The 20177-nt window shown below is 48.9% G+C and overlaps 2 protein-coding genes across 6 annotated transcripts in view; one reads left to right on the top strand and one right to left on the bottom strand.

Moving 5' to 3' along the window:
* Positions 1–69: 69 nt before the first annotated feature.
* On the top strand, positions 70–10924 carry PLEKHJ1 (pleckstrin homology domain containing J1). The gene is made up of 6 exons (XM_081895961.1): positions 70–227; positions 2252–2319; positions 3627–3693; positions 5845–5935; positions 8138–8201; positions 9030–10924. Exons 1-6 carry the CDS (start codon positions 134–136, stop codon positions 9093–9095), a joined length of 450 nt encoding a protein of 149 aa, XP_081752087.1. The 5' UTR covers positions 70–133; the 3' UTR covers positions 9096–10924.
* A 5885-nt stretch (positions 10925–16809) lies between these two features.
* DOT1L (DOT1 like histone lysine methyltransferase) overlaps positions 16810–20177 on the bottom strand; it is a 73266-nt gene continuing 69898 nt past the window's right edge. For all 5 annotated transcript variants that reach the window (XM_081895361.1, XM_081895359.1, XM_081895360.1 and 2 more), the window contains one exon: positions 16810–18426. Coding sequence is in view for 2 of the 5 variants with exons in the window: in XM_081895362.1 (XP_081751488.1) it covers positions 18419–18426 (8 nt within the window). In the remaining 3 variants the exon portion in view is untranslated. The remainder of the gene's footprint in view (positions 18427–20177) is intronic.

The following is a 20177-nucleotide window of genomic DNA, read 5'->3' as shown; positions in this document are numbered from 1 at the left end:
CGCGACCGCGCCTGCGCATAAGGAGGCACTTCCGGTTCTTCCCGAAGGCCAGGGCGGAAGTAGAGCGGAAGTGGGAGGCTGGCGAGCCATAGAGCCGAGCGGGCCAGAAGGGCTGGGGGCGGCGGCGGCGGCGATGCGGTACAACGAGCGGGAGCTGCTGTCTCTCTCCCGGCAGCCAGCCGAGAAGGCGGCCGAGGTCCTCATGCGCGCCCCGAAGAAGGGAAGCGGTGAGGAGGAGGCATGGAGGGGGGGAAGGGGTGACGTCACGAGAGAACACCGCGGCGTGACGTCACCAGGCGGGTTGCGTGACGTCACACCTGCCCGGGGGCGGGTGGGGGAGGAGGAAAAGGCGGCGGCTCCCGTGGCGTCATCAGAGTTTATTGGGTTGGGGTGGTAGCAGAACTTCCAACCCCGGGGCGGGGGGAGCTTGCCTCGTCCTCACTGAGGACTAGCACCTTTACTGTTCCAGGGGGGTGATCTGGATGACCCTCATGGCCCCTTCTAACTCTACCGTTCTGTGATTCTGTTGATTCGGTTTTTTATTTTGCGCGCTTGCCCAGAGGTGTTTCCATTCCCTCGTGTGTTCTGCTCTTACTGTCATCAGCGTACAGTGGTACCTCGGGTTACGTACTTAATTCCTTCCAGAGGTCCGTTCTTAACCTGAAGCTGTTCTTAACCTGAAGCACCACTTTAGCTAATGGGGCCTCCCACCACCGCCGCGCCGCCGGAGCATGATTTCTGTTCTCATCCTGAAGCAAAGTTCTTAACCTGAAGCACTATTTCTAGGTTAGCGGAGTCTGTAACCTGAAGCGTATGTAACCCGAGGTACCACTGTATTGCGATGTCCTGTCCTGGATGAATCCGCTCAGATTCCTGCCTTGCAGAGGGTTGGGCTAGATGACCCTTGGCGGAGGGTTGAATTAGTAAGAATCACCAGTTGTGGGAACATCTGCCTTGAGGTCGCAGGAGCTCATCTTCGCTCTCCCAAACTTGGACATCGTAGAACTGCAGAGTTGGAAAGGACGCCAAGAGTCATTTAGTCCAACCCTCCACAATGGAAGAATCGCAGAGCTACAAAAATACCGTATTTTTCTCTCTATAAGACGCACCCGAACATAAGACGCACCTAGTTTTTAGAAGAAGAAAACATGAAATAAGAAGCCTCCAGAGCGAAGAGGGAGCGCTCCTCCCTCTTCGCTCAGGAGCCTTTGCGGGGCCATCCCTGAAGCCAGGAGAACAAGCAGGATCGGTGCGCACCGATCCCTCTTGCCCTCCTGGCTTCAATGAAAGTAAGCCTCCTGGCTTCCCCCCACCTCCCGCACTTAGCTGTCAAGTGTCCCTTATATGGCGGGAAAGTCCCTTATCCCAGCGCCGTGTCCCGCTGCTGTCCCTTATTGATGACGGCCCTTAAATTTCCCGGGTTTCCAAGGAAGCAGCTCCTCTCCCTCCCTCCCTGCCGGCCTCGGAGGAGGGAGGCTCCAGCTGTGTTGCTTGGCTGCGTTGCTCACCCAATAAGGAGTCTAAGAACGACTGGGGTGGAGCTTGCATGCCTTGTGCTGATCAAATCGGCCGCCTTGCCTGGGGACTCGCCTTTGCTCAGCGCTTCCCAGCGGAGAGGTGACGGTGGTTTTCCTTGCTGCACCCCCTTTGCCGGGTTGCTGCGCTGTGGGAACCATCGCTTGAGCCTTTGTTTGGCTGCTGGCTGGGCTTTCTGCCTTTGGCTTGGAGGGGCTCAGAAGTCGAACATACCTGTGCTCTGAAAATCCCGTATTTTGGCTGCTGATCCCTTATTTTCGAGGCTGCTGGCCCCTTATTTTCAAATCTGTAGGTTGACAGCTATGCTCCCGCAAGAGCCATGCGCTCTTTAAAGGGAGCGCGGCTCTTGGGGGCTTTTCTGGGACGTGAGGGAAGGGACAGAGCCACGCACTCTGTCCCTTCCCCCACCTCCCGCAAAAGCCAGGGATAGCCACACAAAGCCTCTGCAGGACAGCGGGATGAAGGATCCCCGCTGCCCTGCAGAGGCTTCACGCAGCTAAGCCAGAAGCTAGAACAGCGAGAGGGAGCGCTGCGCAGCAATCCCTCTTGCTGTTCTGACTTCTGGGATAGCTGCGAAGCCTGCATTCGCTCCATAAGATGCACATACATTTCCACTTACTTTTTAGGAGGGGGGAAGTGCGTCTTATAGAACGAAAAATACAGTATGTGTCCAAGAGCTCTCAAACGACTCCCTCCATCTCGTCTTTCTCCACAGCCTTGAAGAAGCGTTTGGTGAAACTGGTCGTCAACTTTCTCTTCTACTTCCGAACAGATGAGGCCGAGGTATTTTTGCTCACTACTTGCAGGGGAAATTACCCACTAGCAACTTTGCCAGATATAATAATGATGCGAAGCCTGCTCAGGTTACTAGTCCTCAGGTGATGAGGTCCTCTGGCAAGTTGTGGCGGGTGGTAGGAGCATGATGAGAAGGCAGTGCCTAGAATAAACTCTTATTATTAGTCTAATAAAGAGCTTGATCTTATTAGAAGAGTCTGGCTCATGGATCTAGTCCTGTTCCTGGAGAGCAACCAGAATAGGATTTTTTTTAGGAGGGCGTCCAGCAATCTCTAGATGTTCCCCAATCTCTCTCTAAACTACTTTGTTTTTATATTTCTATTTATTTGTTTTGCTTATTTAATAAAAATCATTTACCATTTGACTGTGTAGAACAATCTAGAAAAATAGATTGTTGTCTCCAACGCTGGCCGCCCTCTGAGTAAAACCACTGAAGTGCACAGATAGGATGACCGGAAGGGGGGTCCATTAATTTCATTGAGTCTCCTCTTGAGTAGAACTTACTTGAAGACAATAGGAGTATAGCATCTAGATCAAGGGAAGTAATAGTGCCCCTGTATTCTGCTCTGGTCAGACCTCACCTGGAGTACTGTGTCCCGTTCTGGGCACCACAGTTCAAGAAGGACACTGACAAACTGGAACGTGTCCAGAGGAGGGCAACCAAAATGGTCAAAGGCCTGGAAACGATGCCTTATGAGGAACGGCTAAGGGAGCTGGGCATGTTTAGCCTGGAGAAGAGGAGGTTAAGGGGTGATATGATAGCCATGTTCAAATATATAAAAGGATGTCACATAGAGGAGGGAGAAAGGTTGTTTTCTGCTGCTCCAGAGAAGCGGACACGGAGCAATGGATTCAAACTGCAAGAAAGAAGATTCCACCTAAACATTAGGAAAAACTTCCTGACAGTAAGAGCTATTCGACAGTGGAATTTGCTGCCAAGGAGTGTGGTGGAGTCTCCTTCTTTGGAGGTCTTGAAGCAGAGGCTTGACAACCATATGTCAGGAGTGCTCTGATGGTGTTTCCTGCTTGGCAGGGGGTTGGACTCGATGGCCCTTGTGGTCTCTTCCAACGCTATGATTCTATGAAGACAAAAGAAGGGCTTTTTACAAGGGTTTATCTGAGAATTTATTAAGCCCTCTTCATTTATTTTTCTTTCTTTTTTAAGAAAGAAAAATCCTTGTGCAGCTTTCAATTAAAAGCAGGGTTGGGAATATGCACAACGTAGTTACTTTTAAAAGCTTGAGCGAATGTGGAAAGTGATTAATTAATCTGTGTGTCTCTTTCTCTCTCCCCAGCCTATCGGTGCTTTGCTGTTGGAACACTGCAGTATCAGCCAAGAAGAAGGCAAAATATTTTCCATTAGTGAGTCTTTGGGGTATTAAGCAGACAGACGGGGGGAAATGGGGTTTCCTTTTCTGGGAGCTTTTTCTTTCTTTTTTCTCTTTTTTATTGGTATTCAATTTTTTTACAAAGTGGTCACTAATCAGAACAAATCTAACATTTTTTTCAAATTGCTCTCTGAGATGTCTGTACCCATTTGGAAGAGACAGGATGCATTTCCAGCAGAGGGTCACTCAGCCAAATGTACTTTGCACTAGATTTCAGGACAGCCGAAAGAAATTCTTCGCAGGCCAATTTGGAATTTTGGGACGGTGACTGCTGGTTTTAAGATAGTAAAGTCAGTTTATTGTGTTTTAGCAGACATCCCATTAGATACATAAAAAATGATAATGGGAATAATAAGAGACTGACATTTCTGCCCCTTCACCTTTACCCCATACCCTTTTTAGGTTTATTAGCATGGATTTGTAGAGCCTTAGCGAGAAATTTAGATATTATCAAGGATGTATGCTTCTCTACATCAGGCAGCAAAAAACAAGACTTGTTTTTCTTTGAAGATAGCTTTTGAAAGGGATCGGATATATACGTCACAGCAGCTGAAGTGATCAACTTAATCCAGTGACACCAGCTTTCCAAAGTCTGATAGTCATTGGCACCTCCAGGGTCCCCTTGCCCCACCCTCTTAGGACCCCCCACCCAGGCAAAGCACTGTCCATTTTGGGAACCACTGGTCTGAAGGGACTGGCTGGGGTAATCCATCGTTTGGACTCTGAAGGCATCAAGAGGGGTGGATAATGAGCAGTTTGAAGGAGACTGGGAGGCAAGGTAGGGAGCCCAAAATCTCGGTTTTGTCCCAAGCAGACAAGGTGCAAGAAGATCTTCCAAGCTCTGAAAAATCGATTTCATATGTTTCAATGCTGCTTTTCATTCCAGTGAATCGCAAAGCAGCTTACAGACCATAAATAACAGTAACAGAAGACAACACCACAAGCAGAGCACAAATCAAATAGAATCATTAACAAATCACCAGTGAAACAATTACAAACCACCATTAGAGTAATGAACAAATCATCAGTACAAACCATTGCAAATCATTGTTAAAACAATCCTTAAAATGCAGTTTCAGTTTCTTGCGGTCGTAGACCAGCATTTTAAAAAGAGCTAAAATACAAAATTGTAAAAGCAAGATACGATCGTTATAAAAACAAGCCAGAATAAGAGCAGGGAGACAAGAGTCGCTGACCAGCAGGTTAAAACAACTAGAGTTATAACTATTGCTAAAGTGATCCAGTTGTAGACTGGGGAAGAAGAGTTGTGCGTCTGAAGAGGAGATTCCATAAATGGAATAGTAATAGTCCCTCTATAGGGCTTGTTAACATAAATGTAATCTTACTGCATTACATTTTGAAAAGGCCTAATAAGAGAGGCAGAATAAATCCTGCATTATGATTCAGGTAGGTAGCCGTGTTGGTCTGACACAGTCAAAATAAAAAAAAAAAATGTCCTGTAGCACCTTAGAGACCAACTAAGTTTGTTCTGGGTATAAGCACACAAAAGCTTATACCCAGAACAAATTTAGTTGGTCTCTAAGGATGTGGGTGGCGCTGTGGGTTAAACGACAGAGCCTGGGACTTGCCGATCAGAAGGTCGGCGGTTCAAATCCCCACGACGGGGTCCTTGCTCCTGCCAACCTAGCAGTTCGAAAGCACGTCAAAGTGCAAGTAGATAAATAGGTACCACTCCGGCAGGAAGGTAAACGGCATTTCCGTGCACTGCTCTGGTTCGCCAGAAGCGGCTTAGTCCTGCTGGCCACATGATCCGGAAGCTGTACGCCAGCTCCCTTGGCCGATAAAGCGAGATGAGCGCCGCAACCCCAGAGTCGGCCACGACTGGACCTAATGGTCAGGGTCCCTTTACCTTAAGGTGCTACTGGACAATTTTTAAATTTTTGCATTACCTGTGTTAAACAACAACAACCCACTGAGAGGTAAATTAGGCTAAGAGATCCTGACTTGCCTCCCTCTGTCTTGGGAGGGTCACATTTGAGCTGCTTTCCCACATGAGCTGTCCTGCCCTTGTGCTTTGCCATAACCCTTGTCCCACAATCATAATTTTATTAAAGTTCAGTAGATAGTGAGTCGTAAGGCTGATGTCTCGGGTCTCTGTTTGCAGGTTTCCTCGAAGAACCCGAGAGAAAGTACTTCTTCGAATGTGACACAGAGGAGCAGTGCTTGGAGTGGGTCGAGGTTCTCCAGAGGGCGAGGTGAGGCCTGCCGGTCAGCCGGGGTTTGGGGACCCCTTCTTCCCCATTTTTTCAAGGGGGTGGGGACCGTGTCTCCCAGCCAGAAGGGACAGAGCGCAGGCTGCTTAGATCTCTGCGCAGCGCCCTTCCTTGGAGGTTTTTAAGCAGAGCTTGGATGGCATTATCTGCCATGGCTGCTTTAGCTGAGATTCCTGCATTGCAGGGGGTGGGGCTGGATGACCCTTGGGGTCCCTTCCAAACCTACAATTCCATTATTCTACTTGAATCCTCACTGCAGGTAAGAGCAGAGGCCCATGAGCACGGCACGCCAGTGGTGGGCAGGGACAGAGTCAAGAGTGGGTAGAGCTACACATGTAAACTTTGCCCTCTGTGCAGCTTAGTTTGAACATCCCCCCCCCCCAATCTAGGCGCAATCAGAGTTTGGTGATACACCCTGCCCACCTGGCGGGGTTGCCCCAGCCACTCTGGACAGCTTCCAACAAATGATAACACATTACAGTGGTGCCCCGCAAGACGAACGCCTCGCAAGACGGAAGACCCGCTAGACGAAAGGGTTTTCCGTTTTGGAGGCGCTTCGCAAAACGAATTTCCCTATGGGGTTGCTTCGCAAGACGAAAAAATCTTGCGAGTTCCCGCGGGGTTTTTTCGCTCCCCCCCCCTTTTCTAAGCAGCTAAGCTGCTTATCAGCTGATCCACTAAGCTGATAAACCGCTAAAAGCCGCTAAACCGCTAATAGCGCTAATCCGCTAAGCTGTCAATGGGCTTCGCAAGGCGAAAAAGCCGCTATACGAAGAGCCTCACGGAACGGATTAATTTCGTCTTGCGAGGCACCACTGTAAAACATCAAACGTTTAAAACTTCCCAATAGAGGGCTGTCTTCTAAAAGGCAGATAGTTGCTTATCTCATAATAATAATAATAAATTTATACCCCGCCCTCCCTGGCCAGAGCCGGGCTCAGGGTGGCTAACACCAATAAAATCACAGTAAAAACATAATAGGGGGGAAAGGGGGGTGCAATTTAAAATACAGGTTAAAATGCCATTTAAAATGCAGCCTCGTTTTAAAATAGCCGATAAATCAAGACCATAAGGTGAGGGCAAAATAAGGGTCAGACTAAGTCCAAAGCAAAGGCCAGGTGGAACAGCTCTGTCTTGCAGGCCCTGTCAAGTCCCGCAGGGCCCTAGTCTCTTGTGACAAAGCGTTCCACCAAGTCGGGGCCAGTACCGAAAAGGCCCTGGCCCAAATTTGATACCAATCTAACCACCTTGCTATCTCCAAGGTGTTGTCATTTGTGGACCTTAAGGTCCTCCGGGGGGCATACCAGGACAGGAGAGGTGGACATATCGCAGCCCATGTCGGCAGTGTCAATTTTGGCAATTTTCATTAAAATTAGCCCCAAAACTTTTCCTCCTTTTTTTTTTTTTTTGCAAATTGTCTCAACAACTTTGGGCAAAAAAAACCTTTTCTGTCCGGATTTTCAGTCTTTGAAAATCCTCTGCCTGGTTCCCTGTAACTTCTCGCAGTGAAGGAACTGCCAGAAGGCCCTTAGAGGAGGACCTCTGTGTCCGGGCTGAACGATGGAGGTGGAGATGTCCTTCAGGGATACTGGGCCGAGACCGTTTAGGGCTTTAAAGGTCAGCACCAATGTACTGGGAGCCAACATATATGGTCCCAACGGCCGCCCCCAGTCACCAGTTTAGCTGCTGCATTCTGGATTAGTTGTCGTTTCCAAGTGACCTTCCAAGGTAGTCCCACAGTAGTCCAAGCGGGAGATAACCAAGGCATGTACCACTCTGGTGAGACAGTCTGCGGGCAGGTAGGGTCTCAGACAGAGCTGGTAGACAGCCAGACTGGACGCAAAACTGACCTGTGCCTCAATGGACAGTGGTGAGTCCAAAATGAAGGTCTCAAGGAGGGCCAGTGAGGGGCGTGGCCAGGGGGGAACACCCAAGGGCCACACAGAGAAGTTTGGAGGGCCGGAGGCCCCCCATCCCTGAGGCAGAGCCTTAAAGAGCCCCCCCTTTAAATAATCAAAGCTGTTGGCTTATCAGCCACAAAAACAGAACCGCAATCCCAGAAGCGTTGGATCAGCTCCTCTGGGGTTGTTTGGGGTGGAAGACCCTCGCCGTGAATGTTCTCTAGAAATCTGGTTCTGCTGCTTCCACCCTTCACGGTCGGATCCGTTCTCCTTCTGCCAACAGCTACGAGTTCATGAGGAGCAGCTTGGTCTTCTATCGGAACGAGATCCTGAAGATGACAGGAAAGGTCAGTAGCTCCTGGGCCGGAAAGCAGGTGAGGGTGGGTGCTCACCCAGTAATGGCCGGAACGAGGAGGCGCAGTTTCTGTCCTGGGTCGTCCCGTGATACTATGGTTCGAAGTGGTGTTTATTTTGTTACATTTTACTCCAAGAAGACCCATTCATCCTAAATAGAACCCAATAAGGCAGATGTGTGTATACAAATGGTTTTTTTAAAAAAGATGCGATCCCATTGGGATCTCAAGATGAAATGTTGGGAAGTGCCTAGAAATATGATGCCAACTTGCCTGCAGCTCCTCCAGGGTTTCAGGTGCAGGGACAGTGGGGGAATTCCCAGCCCTGCCAGGGGTTGAACCCGACACCTTCTGCATGCAGGGCATCTGTTCTGCCACAGAGCTGTGGACTCGTATCCCCCACCCTTTCAAATTTAGCATCTCCAGATATCCAGTGTCTGTGTTTGAAAAGGGAAAAGGTTCTTACCTCCTTTTTACTCCTTTGCCTAGTCCTCAGACCTTAGTTGGCACAAGAGAGTCTTGGAGAAAGAGTATTCTTGCAGAGTATTGCTGCTTTTATTCTTAAAAAGTCTTCTTCTCCAACCACGACCGACAGCTTTTACACACACCAAACGCAACCAGCTTTCTACCATCCATCCAACCCACACCAAACACTTAACATTGACCACTCTATATATACAGACACACTTTGGTGAAAGGTTACATGAGTCATTGTAGGCCACTGACTCATGCTGATTTAGTTCTTTTAGTATTAAAGAAACAGTGGCCAATTTTTAGCCGTGACATCCGGCCCTCAAAGCCCCACCTCTCCTTTCGCCACAGGACCCCCTGGAGCAGTACGGCATCTCGGGGGAAGCCCGCTTCCAGCTGGGCGCACGGAAGGTATAACCCCGAGCATTTGGATCTGGGCCGGCACCTCACCATACCACCAGCACCCTTGCGCAGCTCCCCGAGACTCCAGGGTCAGGACTGTACACCGACCGAGTTGCTTTCACGAACTTGCAGGACCTCCCTTGTGCCGTCAAGAGGGTGACGCCACCCGCCCACCTGCTTCTTCCTAGCTTTGGGGGGTTGAAATGGGAGTGGAGATTTGACTCCAGTGGTTGCAGATTTTCTTTCCTTCCAGGGCACAGAGAAGCTGCTATTCAGTTCAGAATCGTGCTTCCTCGTGTGTGTAAATGTGCACACAAACAACATTGGCAAGGGCGCTCCTGGAGCTGAAGGAAGGGGCGGGGGCTTCTTGGAATCGTGCTTGATTTTCATTAACATCCCAAATCGGGTTTGCGCCCAACTTTCGTGCTGAGATTTGAGATCTGCGGTGCACCCAGAACACCCCCGGCGGAGTTTCCCCACTGAGTAACTGCTCTGGCTTTGCACACCTTCCCATCGGCTGCCTGGGTTGGGTGGGAGCCACTATGCTGTCCCTGCAAGGGATACTGGGGTGCTGAATTACTCCCCCTGCACCGCCTGCCCCCTCGTGAAATGGGCTGTGTGTGTCTCTGAAGTCATTGCTCCCAATCCTGAGCCTCTCCCGTCCTCAGCAATTCTCACCCAGGATGGGGCAACTCTTTACTTGCTCTGTAAGGAAACATTTTCAACAGGAGTGGTGGGAGCACACTCATTTTAATTCCCAAAGCAAGCATGTGCATTCACCTAGTACAAGGCTTCCCAAAATTGGGTCGCCAGCGGGGTTTTTGGACTACCAACTCCCATTAGGACCAGTGATCAGGGATGGGAGTTGTGTTCCAAAAACAGCTGGAGACCCAAGTTTGGGAAAACCTGAACTAGGAGGTGTTGGACAGAAGAATGCCAGACTACTGGAGCAGCAACACGACTATCTCCCTCAGGTGCTCTGCCATCTTTTACCGTTTTGTGGTGGCTTGCTGGCACCCCTTGCGTCAGAGCGGCTCTCTGCGCCTGGCAAAATAGGGAACCGAGAAGAGCCCCCTGCCACTTTCCCAAGCTCAGTGCCCAAACTGTGTTCCAAGCTCACTCCAGAGCAGGTTCCTTGCTTGTTGGGGTGGCAGAAATCTCCCTTCCTCAAAGAAAAAATACCTTGTTCTCCATCCCTCCTTGCTCTCTTCTTTCCTCTCTTTCCTCTGCCCAACTTTTGGGACTGGCAGCTGAATGTAATTTTATATATATATAAAAATCTGCTGTGAAATTTAGAGGCATTTTAAAAACTCACTGAAAGCTGTGGTTCTCTGGCTGATATCGGACTCAAAACTCTGTCCAGGGGGCGCTGGGCTGCTGATTTCTCCAACCCTGCCCTAAGAGGCTGAATTTCACTGCTGCGTGTGTCAGGCAGAGGACTGCCTCTTCTGCAAAGAGGCAGGAGAAACAAGACCAGGGAGTCTGCGATCCTCGGCCAGTTGCTCATGGACGATGGGAGCTTGTGAAATCCATTGTCGTCTAAAGGGGCAGAGTTTGGGGGACGAATGTGGGGGGAGAGAAATCGCCAGCTACAATGGGCGGCTAGTTATTGAGAGGTTTTTAAGAGGCTGTAGAAATGTAAAATGTACTTTTATCAGTTTACATTCATCTTCTGTACTCCCTCCTGCCCCAATACACCATTGCCTGCTGGATAACTGGCCAGTTTTATTACTTCTGTGCATTAAACCAGAAATTTTACTGTTTTGTTGACATGCCCAGATCCCCTTTTGTTATGTCCACACTGATTTTCTTGCCCCTCTAATAAATGAAACTACTGTCTTGTTGGTGTTTGCCTTTTTGCCTTTCTTTGTGTGAGAGTGGGAATAGGCTGGGACGAGTTCTGCATTCAAAAGTGCATTCATGCGAGGATATTTACCCCACTGCATTGGGATAGCAGCAGCAGGCCAGGCAACATCTCTTCCTGAGTCACACCATCCTTGAATTGCTGGAAAGGTGTGCTTGAACTCTGCTGTTGCATCTCACTTGCCAGAATAGATGGGAGGATTGTGGGGAGAGGTATCACTGCAATGAGCCAGTGTGTTCAGATCAAGGGAAGCCACAGTCCTGTTCTATCAGCTTTGATCAGACCACACCTAGAGTCCAGTGTCCACTTCTGAGCACCACAATTTAGGAAGAATGTTGACAAGCTGGAAAGTGGGCAGAGGAGGGCGAACAAGATGATCAAGACCTGATGAGGAATGTTTGAAGGAGCTGGAAAAGAGGATACTGAGAGGAGACAGCATAGCCATGACGATCTCCTTCCACAATAGAAAGTGTCCTTTCATACTGCATCACAGTGTGGTACGCTGGTTTGACATCAACTGATAGGAAGTGCCTACAGAGGGTGGTGAATACAGCACAAGATATTATGGGCTGTCTCGTGAATCCGCTGGATGAAACAGTGGAAGAACGTTGCCTCAGGAGAGTGAGGAAAATTCTCAGGGATGACTCACACCCTGGCCGGCACTTTCTTGATCTCCTGCCTTCGGGCAGAAGATATAGAAGCAGGATTAGTCGCACCAACAGGGTAAAGAACAGCTTCTATCCTGGGCTGTTAGGCTGCTGAATGAAAAGATCACAACAGGGCAACGGACTTTGGGGTTTGGTGGGTGTGCGTCAGTAAACGAGGGGAATTAAGACTAAGAGAGCTGAGTGGGGGGGTGCTTGTGTAATCTCACTGTATACAAGTTGTACAAGTGACAATAAAGTATTTCAATTTCAATTTTCCAATTATCTCAAGGGCTGTCACATGGAGCAGCCTTGTTTTCTCCTGCTCAGGAGGGTAGGACTTGGAACAAATGGCTTCAAGTTACATGAAAAGAGATTTTTAAAACTTTCTGACAGTAAGAGCTGTTCGACAGTGGAATGGTCTCCCTCGGGAGCTGGTAGACTCTCCTTCCTTGCTGGCCTTGAAGCAGATGTTGGACGGCCATCTGCCGCAGATGATTTAGTTGAGATTTCTGCATTGCAGGGTGGGGGGGTCCCTTCCAATACTACAGTTCTGTGATTCTACAAAGGTGAAAGCTGCATTTATCGCTCAGCTGACCTCTAGCATGTGGCCCCAGGAGGGAACGCAGGCCTCTCTGGCTGGGAAACCTGAACGTCTCTTGCAAAAAAACCCAGACAACTTCAGAAAGGATAGAAGCACCACCACAAGGGTATACAGTGTATTAAAATACATACATTTTTTTAATATAAAGACAAACTTCAAAGCCATTTTCTTTCTTTTTTTCAATTACAAATCAGGGTGAAGTGCGGGGGGAGATCTGAAGTGGACGTTAGAACAGAAAGATAAAACTTTTTTTTTTTTGCAGTGCAGAGAATCGGAAGGAATGGAAGGGGCTGAAATATATAGATAAAAGATTATTACGTACATATATACACAACGCCAGAAGTAGTTCATATGGTACTATGGAAGAATGACGGATCGAGATTTCATGGAGCAAAGTCTCAAAAACAAAAGCCAAAAAAACGAACAAACAAACCCCAAGATACATCGGATGAAAGACTGAAATTTAAATAGAATTCATTTTCATGGGCTAATGTATACAAATCAACTTCCTAGTTGCTGGGAAAGAACATCCCACCTCTAAGAATATGGGTACTCCCTTCAATCCATTTACAAACGGGTTCCTTTTATTTTACATTTTACAGATTTAATTCCTGAGAAACAGCAATTTCCATCACTGACTGAATACGCACCCTCCCCTCCCCCCCCGCCCACATCCAAACTCCCTGTTTCGGCAAGGCAAAGCCTCAGTTCATTGTGGAGCGGGGAGGAACCAGAAAATTCCTTAACCAGCCCCCCAAGGGCTGTTTCTGCAAAGCACGTTTCTCCAAAGGCTCAAAAAACGCAAAGCACTGAAAGAAGGAGCTGATCTACCCCACATTTCTCCTTCCTATTTTTTTTTTTTAAATAGATCTCCATCCCATCAAGGCTAGAAAAGGGGGGGGGGTAAAGGTGTTGGTTTTTAAGGTTCCAATGTGCATGTGGGTGAGGAAATCCAAAATTATGAAGGGCTGCAGCCTATACCTGCAGGGAGGAAGACCTGTTTTGAACCAGATTTGCAAAAACAGCCTCCTGCAACCGAGACAAAGGTATTTTGCAAATGGGATGCTTGCTATTGACTCCCCAGCACGCACCTTTCTTTCAGAGTACCACAAATTCCTATGCTAGTTAAACACAGACAAGCAAGCCAGTTTCTATGGAAGCTCTTGTTGGATATTAAGATATCCGGCAAGGCTGATTTCAAACTTCACAGGAGACTGTGTCAGCCTGCTTAATGGACTGCATCTACTACAGTGTGTCTGTTAGACTGATCGAAAAGTAGTTTTCACCCTGCAAAAAGCTACTCCCCTCCCCTGTGGGTCTGTTTCTGGGAGGGGTGGGGGGGAAGCACCGTTAGCACCCAACCCCAGAAGCCCCCCACCCTGCCCTGATTCTGAAGCAATTCTACAACTTTTAAAAACCAAGCGACTCCACTGGGTGCAAACAAATCCCACCATCGCTGTTGCAATGACCCACACGCTTTCACAAAGAGTACGCACACCATCTCAAACCAAACCCAATTTGCGAGGACACACCGTCATTTGCAACAAATCCCAAAGTTTCTTCGCCACTTTATCCAAGTTGCAAAGAAGGGGTTTGTGGGGGGGGGGGGAGAGAGAGAAAAGCAGAAAAGCACAGGGTGTGTGTTTGTTTCTGCGAGGGTGTGCGCTCCCCGCAAAGGAAAAAAAAAAGGGTGCTGTCCAAGCTCATGCCGCAGGCATCACTCTAAAGATTTCAAAGCCAAGCATGCTAGACCTCTATGAGTTCTCATGCCCAGCGGTTTAGGAGAAAGGTTGTGCTTGGAAATGGAATGGAAGAGATTAGCCGCGAAAATGAGGACATCGTCCTGTGGTCTGCAGTGTCCGTTTGCCATTGTGAGGCCCCTCCAAGATTGCTTTGGACTGCCGAGGGAGGGGCCCCAAAGTGGCAGAGGCTGGTTTAGGATATCCTCAGATAAGGTGGAGCCCTGATGGCTTAGGGAAACACAAAGACACCCAAATAGCACCATATTCTGCACCAGAAACAGGGTCAAGCCTTTAGAGAGGTTTGCTGCTGAACTAACACTCTGCCCTCCTGAAAAATAAAGTTAGAAGACGAGCTCCCTCTACGCCCCTTACACATAATCTCTGTGTGCTTGCGGGCAAAGTAAAAGCATCTTAAAGCAGGTTTTACTGGCAAAGAATAAAATAGAATACCCAGCCTTCCTCTTTTCCTTGTGGCCTGTCGTTGCCAGGTCGGCTGGGTGAAAGGAATGCCCCGGTAAAAAAGAACCCGGCCAAGCACCTTAGGGTTTTGTTTAGCATCTAGCACCAATGAAGGGAAGCAGCAGCAGCAGCAAATCCCACTCAGAAAAATAAATAAATTAAAACAAGGCAGGGGAAGTCCCAACAGCTCACTACAACAAGCTTCTCCCAAGAACGGCATCACAAGACAAAGTGGTGTGGGTTTCGATTTCAATGCACGGCCCTGGGGGGTTGTTGACCGGGGAGCCCCTGAGATTCCATCTCTGTACCAGAAGCAGCAGGGGCAAATATGACAACTGTCCTTTGGGGGTGATCTTTCCAGAGGCGGGGAGTCCCGCCCCAGCAGCCGAATGGATCACCCAAGTGGATTTGTGTTTCGCCGTGGAGTTCTTGCAAACAAATCAGCACCAGCAAGAAACCTAGCTGAGTCCTCGAGGGGTCGGGTAAGGCAGGTTTCGGATGTGGACCCAGGACCTACTGCCCCAAGTCTGAACCGCCTGGTTAGTTAAAAACAGGCAGATTGGTCTCTGTATCTTTGGCCAGCTCTCCTGTGCTTTTATAAAATCAAAACCCTGGGCTGGTCAGAGGAGAAGGGCCCACTGCCCTATTGCCTGCTTGGCTCAAGACCACTATAGATAGGGGCCCATCCGGCATTTTAAAGACTATATTCCAAACAGAAGATTAATACATGAAACACAAGACCTCAAGAGTACTGAAGATGAGAAGATGGGTTGAGGGGAGATGGAGGAATTTTTTTTAAGAGGGGGAAGAGAAAGCGGTTGCTGGAGAGAGCTCAACTCAAGCGCAGCAAGTCATTGTTCCTGCATCAGGTATGAGAAATTTGCACCCTACGAATTTAACACAGGGCGGAAGGTGAACAAGCAGAAATCCGTTTTAGTTTCAGACCTAGGAAAAGATTTGCAGCTGACTGGAAAAGACTTGTAAGAAACAGGCCTTCAAGTGGGATTTTTATTTTATTTTTTAAAGAAAAGCAAGTGAAGACTAAAGTCAAGGGAGGAAAAGGGAAAGAAAGCACAAACTGTATCCCCAAAGTGGAAATTTGCAGGCATCGTGGGCCTGCAAGGGAAAGATACCCAAGTGTGGAAGGAGGGCAAGAAAGAGAGTGCTGCTGGAAACCTGGCCAGGGACGCGACAGAAGGCAGCGGAGATTTATCCAAGCAAGATAAAGGGCTTTGGCAGCCAGTCCACATTCATTAGGGGGTTATTTCCGTGCTGGTCCTGCGCAGCGGAAGGAAAAAAAGGGTTGCCAGAGTAATGAGCTGCATCCTCCCTGTTCCTTCTGGGGCGGGGGAACCAGAGCCAAAAGGAATTCATTCGGCTTGCAATGAGAGTTTTAAGAAACCTGGAAACAGGGAAGTTCCGGCTCTCTGCCGATGCTGAGCAGACCGACAGGGGCAAGGAAAAATAAGCAGAATGGTGAAAAGTCTTCAGGAGAAATCAGCTGTTTGCTCCAAGACCTTAGTGGAGGGGAGAGAGAGAGAGAGCAAGACAGATTCAGGGAAAAGCAGCAGCAAGAGACTATCTTATAAAAGCCACAAGGTGGATCTTGGAAGTAAGGAAGGCAAACGTGAGACTTTAGGGACTGCTGTGGTATTGAGGGGAGCAAAAATGATACCCTCTGCTGTGATCATCACAGACTTTCTTTTTCTCATGCCCTTGCCATTTCCTCCCTGATTTTAGGCACACCTGAGGAAACAAAACTGCTATTTGTCTCCCGCTTCCAATTACACTATGGACACAACCTGATAAAAAAATTAGCAGAAAGCATACGAGTGTGTATGTGTTTTTAAACAGACATATCCTCCCCCCCCCCCAAATCTCACCATTCCCAGAAAGCTGTGTGCCTTTAAAAAAACAAACGTAAGAATTATTCCTATGCACTGATCACCCAAGTCACAATTTATTGTTATAAAAAAAATCAGCAAAGCACCAGTGTTGTCAGGCGAGATACAAAAAAAGTTAAGTTTGATTGCAGTATGCATGTGTGTGTGTGTGTTTTATCTCTGATGCAGGGGTGTGAAATCACATTTTTAAAACACGACCCACTGAGAAGCAACAAGGACAGAAGCCGTGAGCGGACATGTCTTTGACGGAACGTACAAAGCTGCGTGTCTTGATCAAGTATCAAAAATCTTGCCGCCGACAACACACGAAAAGGATGCCAGAACCCCAAGAAACAACGTTGGCAGCAGGCCCAGCGCAAGACTTGGCGGCCTGCTTTCTCAAGTTTTCCAGTGCAAGCAGCCTGGCCGACGACACCAGTGGGATGCCTCTGTGCGGCCATCGCCTCCCAAAACAAATAATCCCTGGGGGGATATTCCGAGAGCGGGAGACGGACACAAACAGGAAGGGAAGAGCACCCTTGCTTCTTCCAAGGAACAAAGCAACGAGCCAGACAGCCGGGGACCCAAGGGGAGGACAAACCGGGAGAGCTCCTCCCCGAGGGCAAGGCAGAGCCCCCCAAGATGCCATGATTAGAAAATTGTAAGCAATGGTTTTTTTGTTTTAAAGGAAACCTAGAAGACTACAAAGCCTGGACCCGGGCAAGAAAGGTGCCCAAGCCTGAGTCCCAAAATACGGGTGAAGCTGCCCGTGGCGTGAGAAAATGCCTGCCAGTGCTTGGCTGCCTGGCGGGAGCCATTCCGCCGGGAAGGGAGGGGTTGCTTTCATCGCCACCCAGCCCAGAAGCCAGTGGGTCCCCACCCCACCCCACCTTGAACTCCGAACACGACCCTTTTGGGTTTCACAGTTAAGTCAGAGGAATCCCCTTCCCCATGCTTCGTAAACACACCTGGGGGTGTCTGTTTCTGGGGTGGGAGAGGCCATGTTTTATCCCCCACGAGCACCATATCAGAATTCTGCTGGGAAGCCGGGAGGGGAGTGCGATGGCAGCACCCCCACTTTCAAATAAGCATTACATCACATTGGTGGTCAGATCTACAGCATGGGGGGAGGCAGATAGCTGGACGCCCGTGCAAAACGACTGGCTCCGTTCCTCCCTGGCTCCTGCCCAACGCCAGCTACTGCCCAACAGCCAACTAAGGTTGCTTTTAAGGGGCTAGCTCCGAGGAGGACAAGATTCCTCATTTCCCTGGCATCAGTACAGAGCGGAAGAGACACGGACGATGACATGGACCAGACATCTGGTGGGAGCGGGTGGAATAAATTAAGAAGAGTCAGACTCGCTCTATATAGGAACGTGGCTTGGTATTGGTCACCCCCCCCCAAACACGCAAACAACCAGGCCTCTGCGCCCCGCAAAAAAACACAAAAACGAAAGCACCACGGGGGAGCGCGGCCCGGAGAGGCACACGTCTGTCGGGCATGGATAGCACCAAGAGAACCTTTTGGATGTGTCTCCGCTTGTGTTGGCCAGTCCTTTTGTTATTAGCAGTATTTTGTTTGTTAAAAGTCCTCTTCTCCCCCCCTCCCCCTTCCCCGGTGTGTTTTTTTTCCAGTCCCAAGACTTTGCGTGGAACGAACACACACACACAAGAGCGGAGGGAGGGGGGGTTGCCTTTTGTGAAAACACGTGTTCTCAAACTTTAAAAAATATATAAATATCTAAACTATATCAACAATACAAATCGGAGGCCGTTGTCGCCTTCTGCAGTTTGAATATATCTAGAAAGAGAGAGATATACATATACATATATATTATATAATATAATATACATATATATATATATATACACACACACACACACACACTTAAGATTTCACAGTAGCATTTTCTTCCGGCTTTGAGGCTTAGGACTCAAGGGTTCCGTTCTCTTTGCCTGTCTCTTTCCTCGTCTGGTTTTCCTGCGTGTGTCCAGTAGTATAGAGAGTTGGGGAGGAGGGGGAGTGGAGGAGCAGAAGCCCCTCTGTACAGCGGTTGAGGACAGCACCTTCAGGTGGAAGTGGAGAGGCGTTGGTCCAGGCTGGCCTTGCATAGGTCACATGGGGGTTGAGGTAGAAGGTCCTTAGTTACCTGTGGGAACAGGAGAGGGAGGGAGAGAGAGGAGGAGGAGCACACTTTAAGCCAGCGGGTTATGGACAGTTCACGAAACCAGGAAATCAAGGATGGCGCGGGCAGGGCTGGGGAGGTTTGACCCAGTACGGCCCTCCAGAGCCACTACCTGGCCCTCAGAATTCTCACCTTGCAAGACAGAGCCAGTGTGGCATAGCGCTGTTTCCCAAACTTGGGTCTCCGGCTGTTTTTGACTACAATTCCCATCATCCCTGACCACTGGCCCTGCAAGCTAGGGATGATGGGAGTTGTAGTCCCAAAACAGCTGGAGACCCCAGTTTGGGAAACACTGGGTTGGAGCGTCAGACTGGGCATGGGAGAGCCCAGAGTTCGAATCCCCCTCTCGGCCACCACGGCGTTCACTGGGTGAGCCTTGGGAGCAGCTCACGGACTTCTCTCAGCCTCGCAGGGCTGTTGTTGCTGCTGCTGCGCGGGGAGATGCTGCTGCTATTTTTCTAGAAAAAGAGGTGCCACGAATGCCTCCCTTGTTCTCTTATAATGGCAAGGACGCCCCCCCCCCCCCCGGAGAAGTGCTGGGACAAGAGCTCTGGCGAGTTCCAGCTGAAGAAAACGCCCTGGGAATAACCAGGTACACCACACCTTGAGCCCTTGGGAGGAAAAGGTGGGATATGAATACAAGAATGATGATAAGGAGGAGTTTTATTTCTTTGTGGGCAAACAAGGCCTCTCTCTTCCTCGACCCTCCAGACTTGGGTTCCAGTTATTGCAAGTCATCGCCAGCTATGACCGTATTTTTCGCTCTATAAGACACACCAGACTAGAAGACGCACCTAGTTTTTGGAGGAGGAAAACAAGGGAAAAAATATTCTGAATCTCAGAAGCCAGAACAGCAAGAGGGATCGCTGTGCAGCGAAAGCAGCAATCCCTCTTGCTGTTCTGGTTCTGTCATAGCTGCGCAGCCTGCATTCGCTCCATAAGACACACACACATTTCCCCTTTTTAGAGGGGAAAAAGTGAGTCTTATAGAGCAAAAAATACGGTAATTTTTCAGGTCCAGGCATGATGCCATCAGCCTGGTAATAACAATTTAGTCAGGAAACTGCTTTATGATGAGTGAGGCCGCAGCTCAGCAATGTCTACACTGGCTGGCAGCTGCAGCCCTCCAGAATAGGAGCCTCTCCCAGCCCTGTCCGGAGACGCCATTCTGCATACGCGGGCAGAAGCTGCACTGCTGACGACCGCCCCCCCAAGGAAGGTAGTGAGAAGGGCCATGAGGAACAACAACAACATTATTTATATGCTGCCCATCTGATCAGGTCACCCCAGCCACTCTGGGCAGCTTCCCTCAAATCAAAACACAGTAAATCAAACATTAAAAACCTCCTGATACAAAAAGAGAACGGATATTAAAAAGATGTATGAATTGTATAAATTTTGTAGTGGAAAAATTGAATAAAAATAATATATATTATATATAAAATAAATAAAATAATAATATATTAAAAATAATATACAGTGGTGCCCCGCAAGACGAACGCCTCGCAAGACGGAAAACCCGCTAGACGAAAGGGTTTTCCGTTTTGGAGGCGCTTCGCAAAACGAATTTCCCTATGGGGTTGCTTCGCAAGACAAAAAAATATTGCGCCCTCCCCGCGAGGTTTTTCCGCCCTTTTCTTAAGCCGCTAAGCCGCTTATCACCTGTTCTGCTGATAAGCCGCTTAACAGCTGATCGCTGGAAGCCGCTTGACAGC

The sequence above is a fragment of the Podarcis melisellensis genome, assembly GCF_964234715.1.
Source record: "Podarcis melisellensis genome assembly, chromosome: 18".
Lineage (NCBI taxonomy): Eukaryota > Metazoa > Chordata > Lepidosauria > Squamata > Lacertidae > Podarcis > Podarcis melisellensis.
The sequence above is the reverse complement of the archived record's forward strand: the minus strand, read 5'-3'. Positions and strand labels throughout refer to the sequence as shown.

What these genes read in the sequence shown, in the direction of transcription:
- PLEKHJ1 (XM_081895961.1), top strand. Translation starts at nt 134, where the DNA reads ATGCGGTACAACGAGCGGGAGCTGCTGTCTCTCTCCCGGCAGCCAGCC. An exon ending in AGGCAAAATATTTTCCATTA is followed by an intron (nt 3,694 to 5,844) that starts GTGAGTCTTTGG and finishes CTCTGTTTGCAG; the next exon opens with GTTTCCTCGAAGAACCCGAG. An exon ending in TCCTGAAGATGACAGGAAAG is followed by an intron (nt 8,202 to 9,029) that starts GTCAGTAGCTCC and finishes CTTTCGCCACAG; the next exon opens with GACCCCCTGGAGCAGTACGG.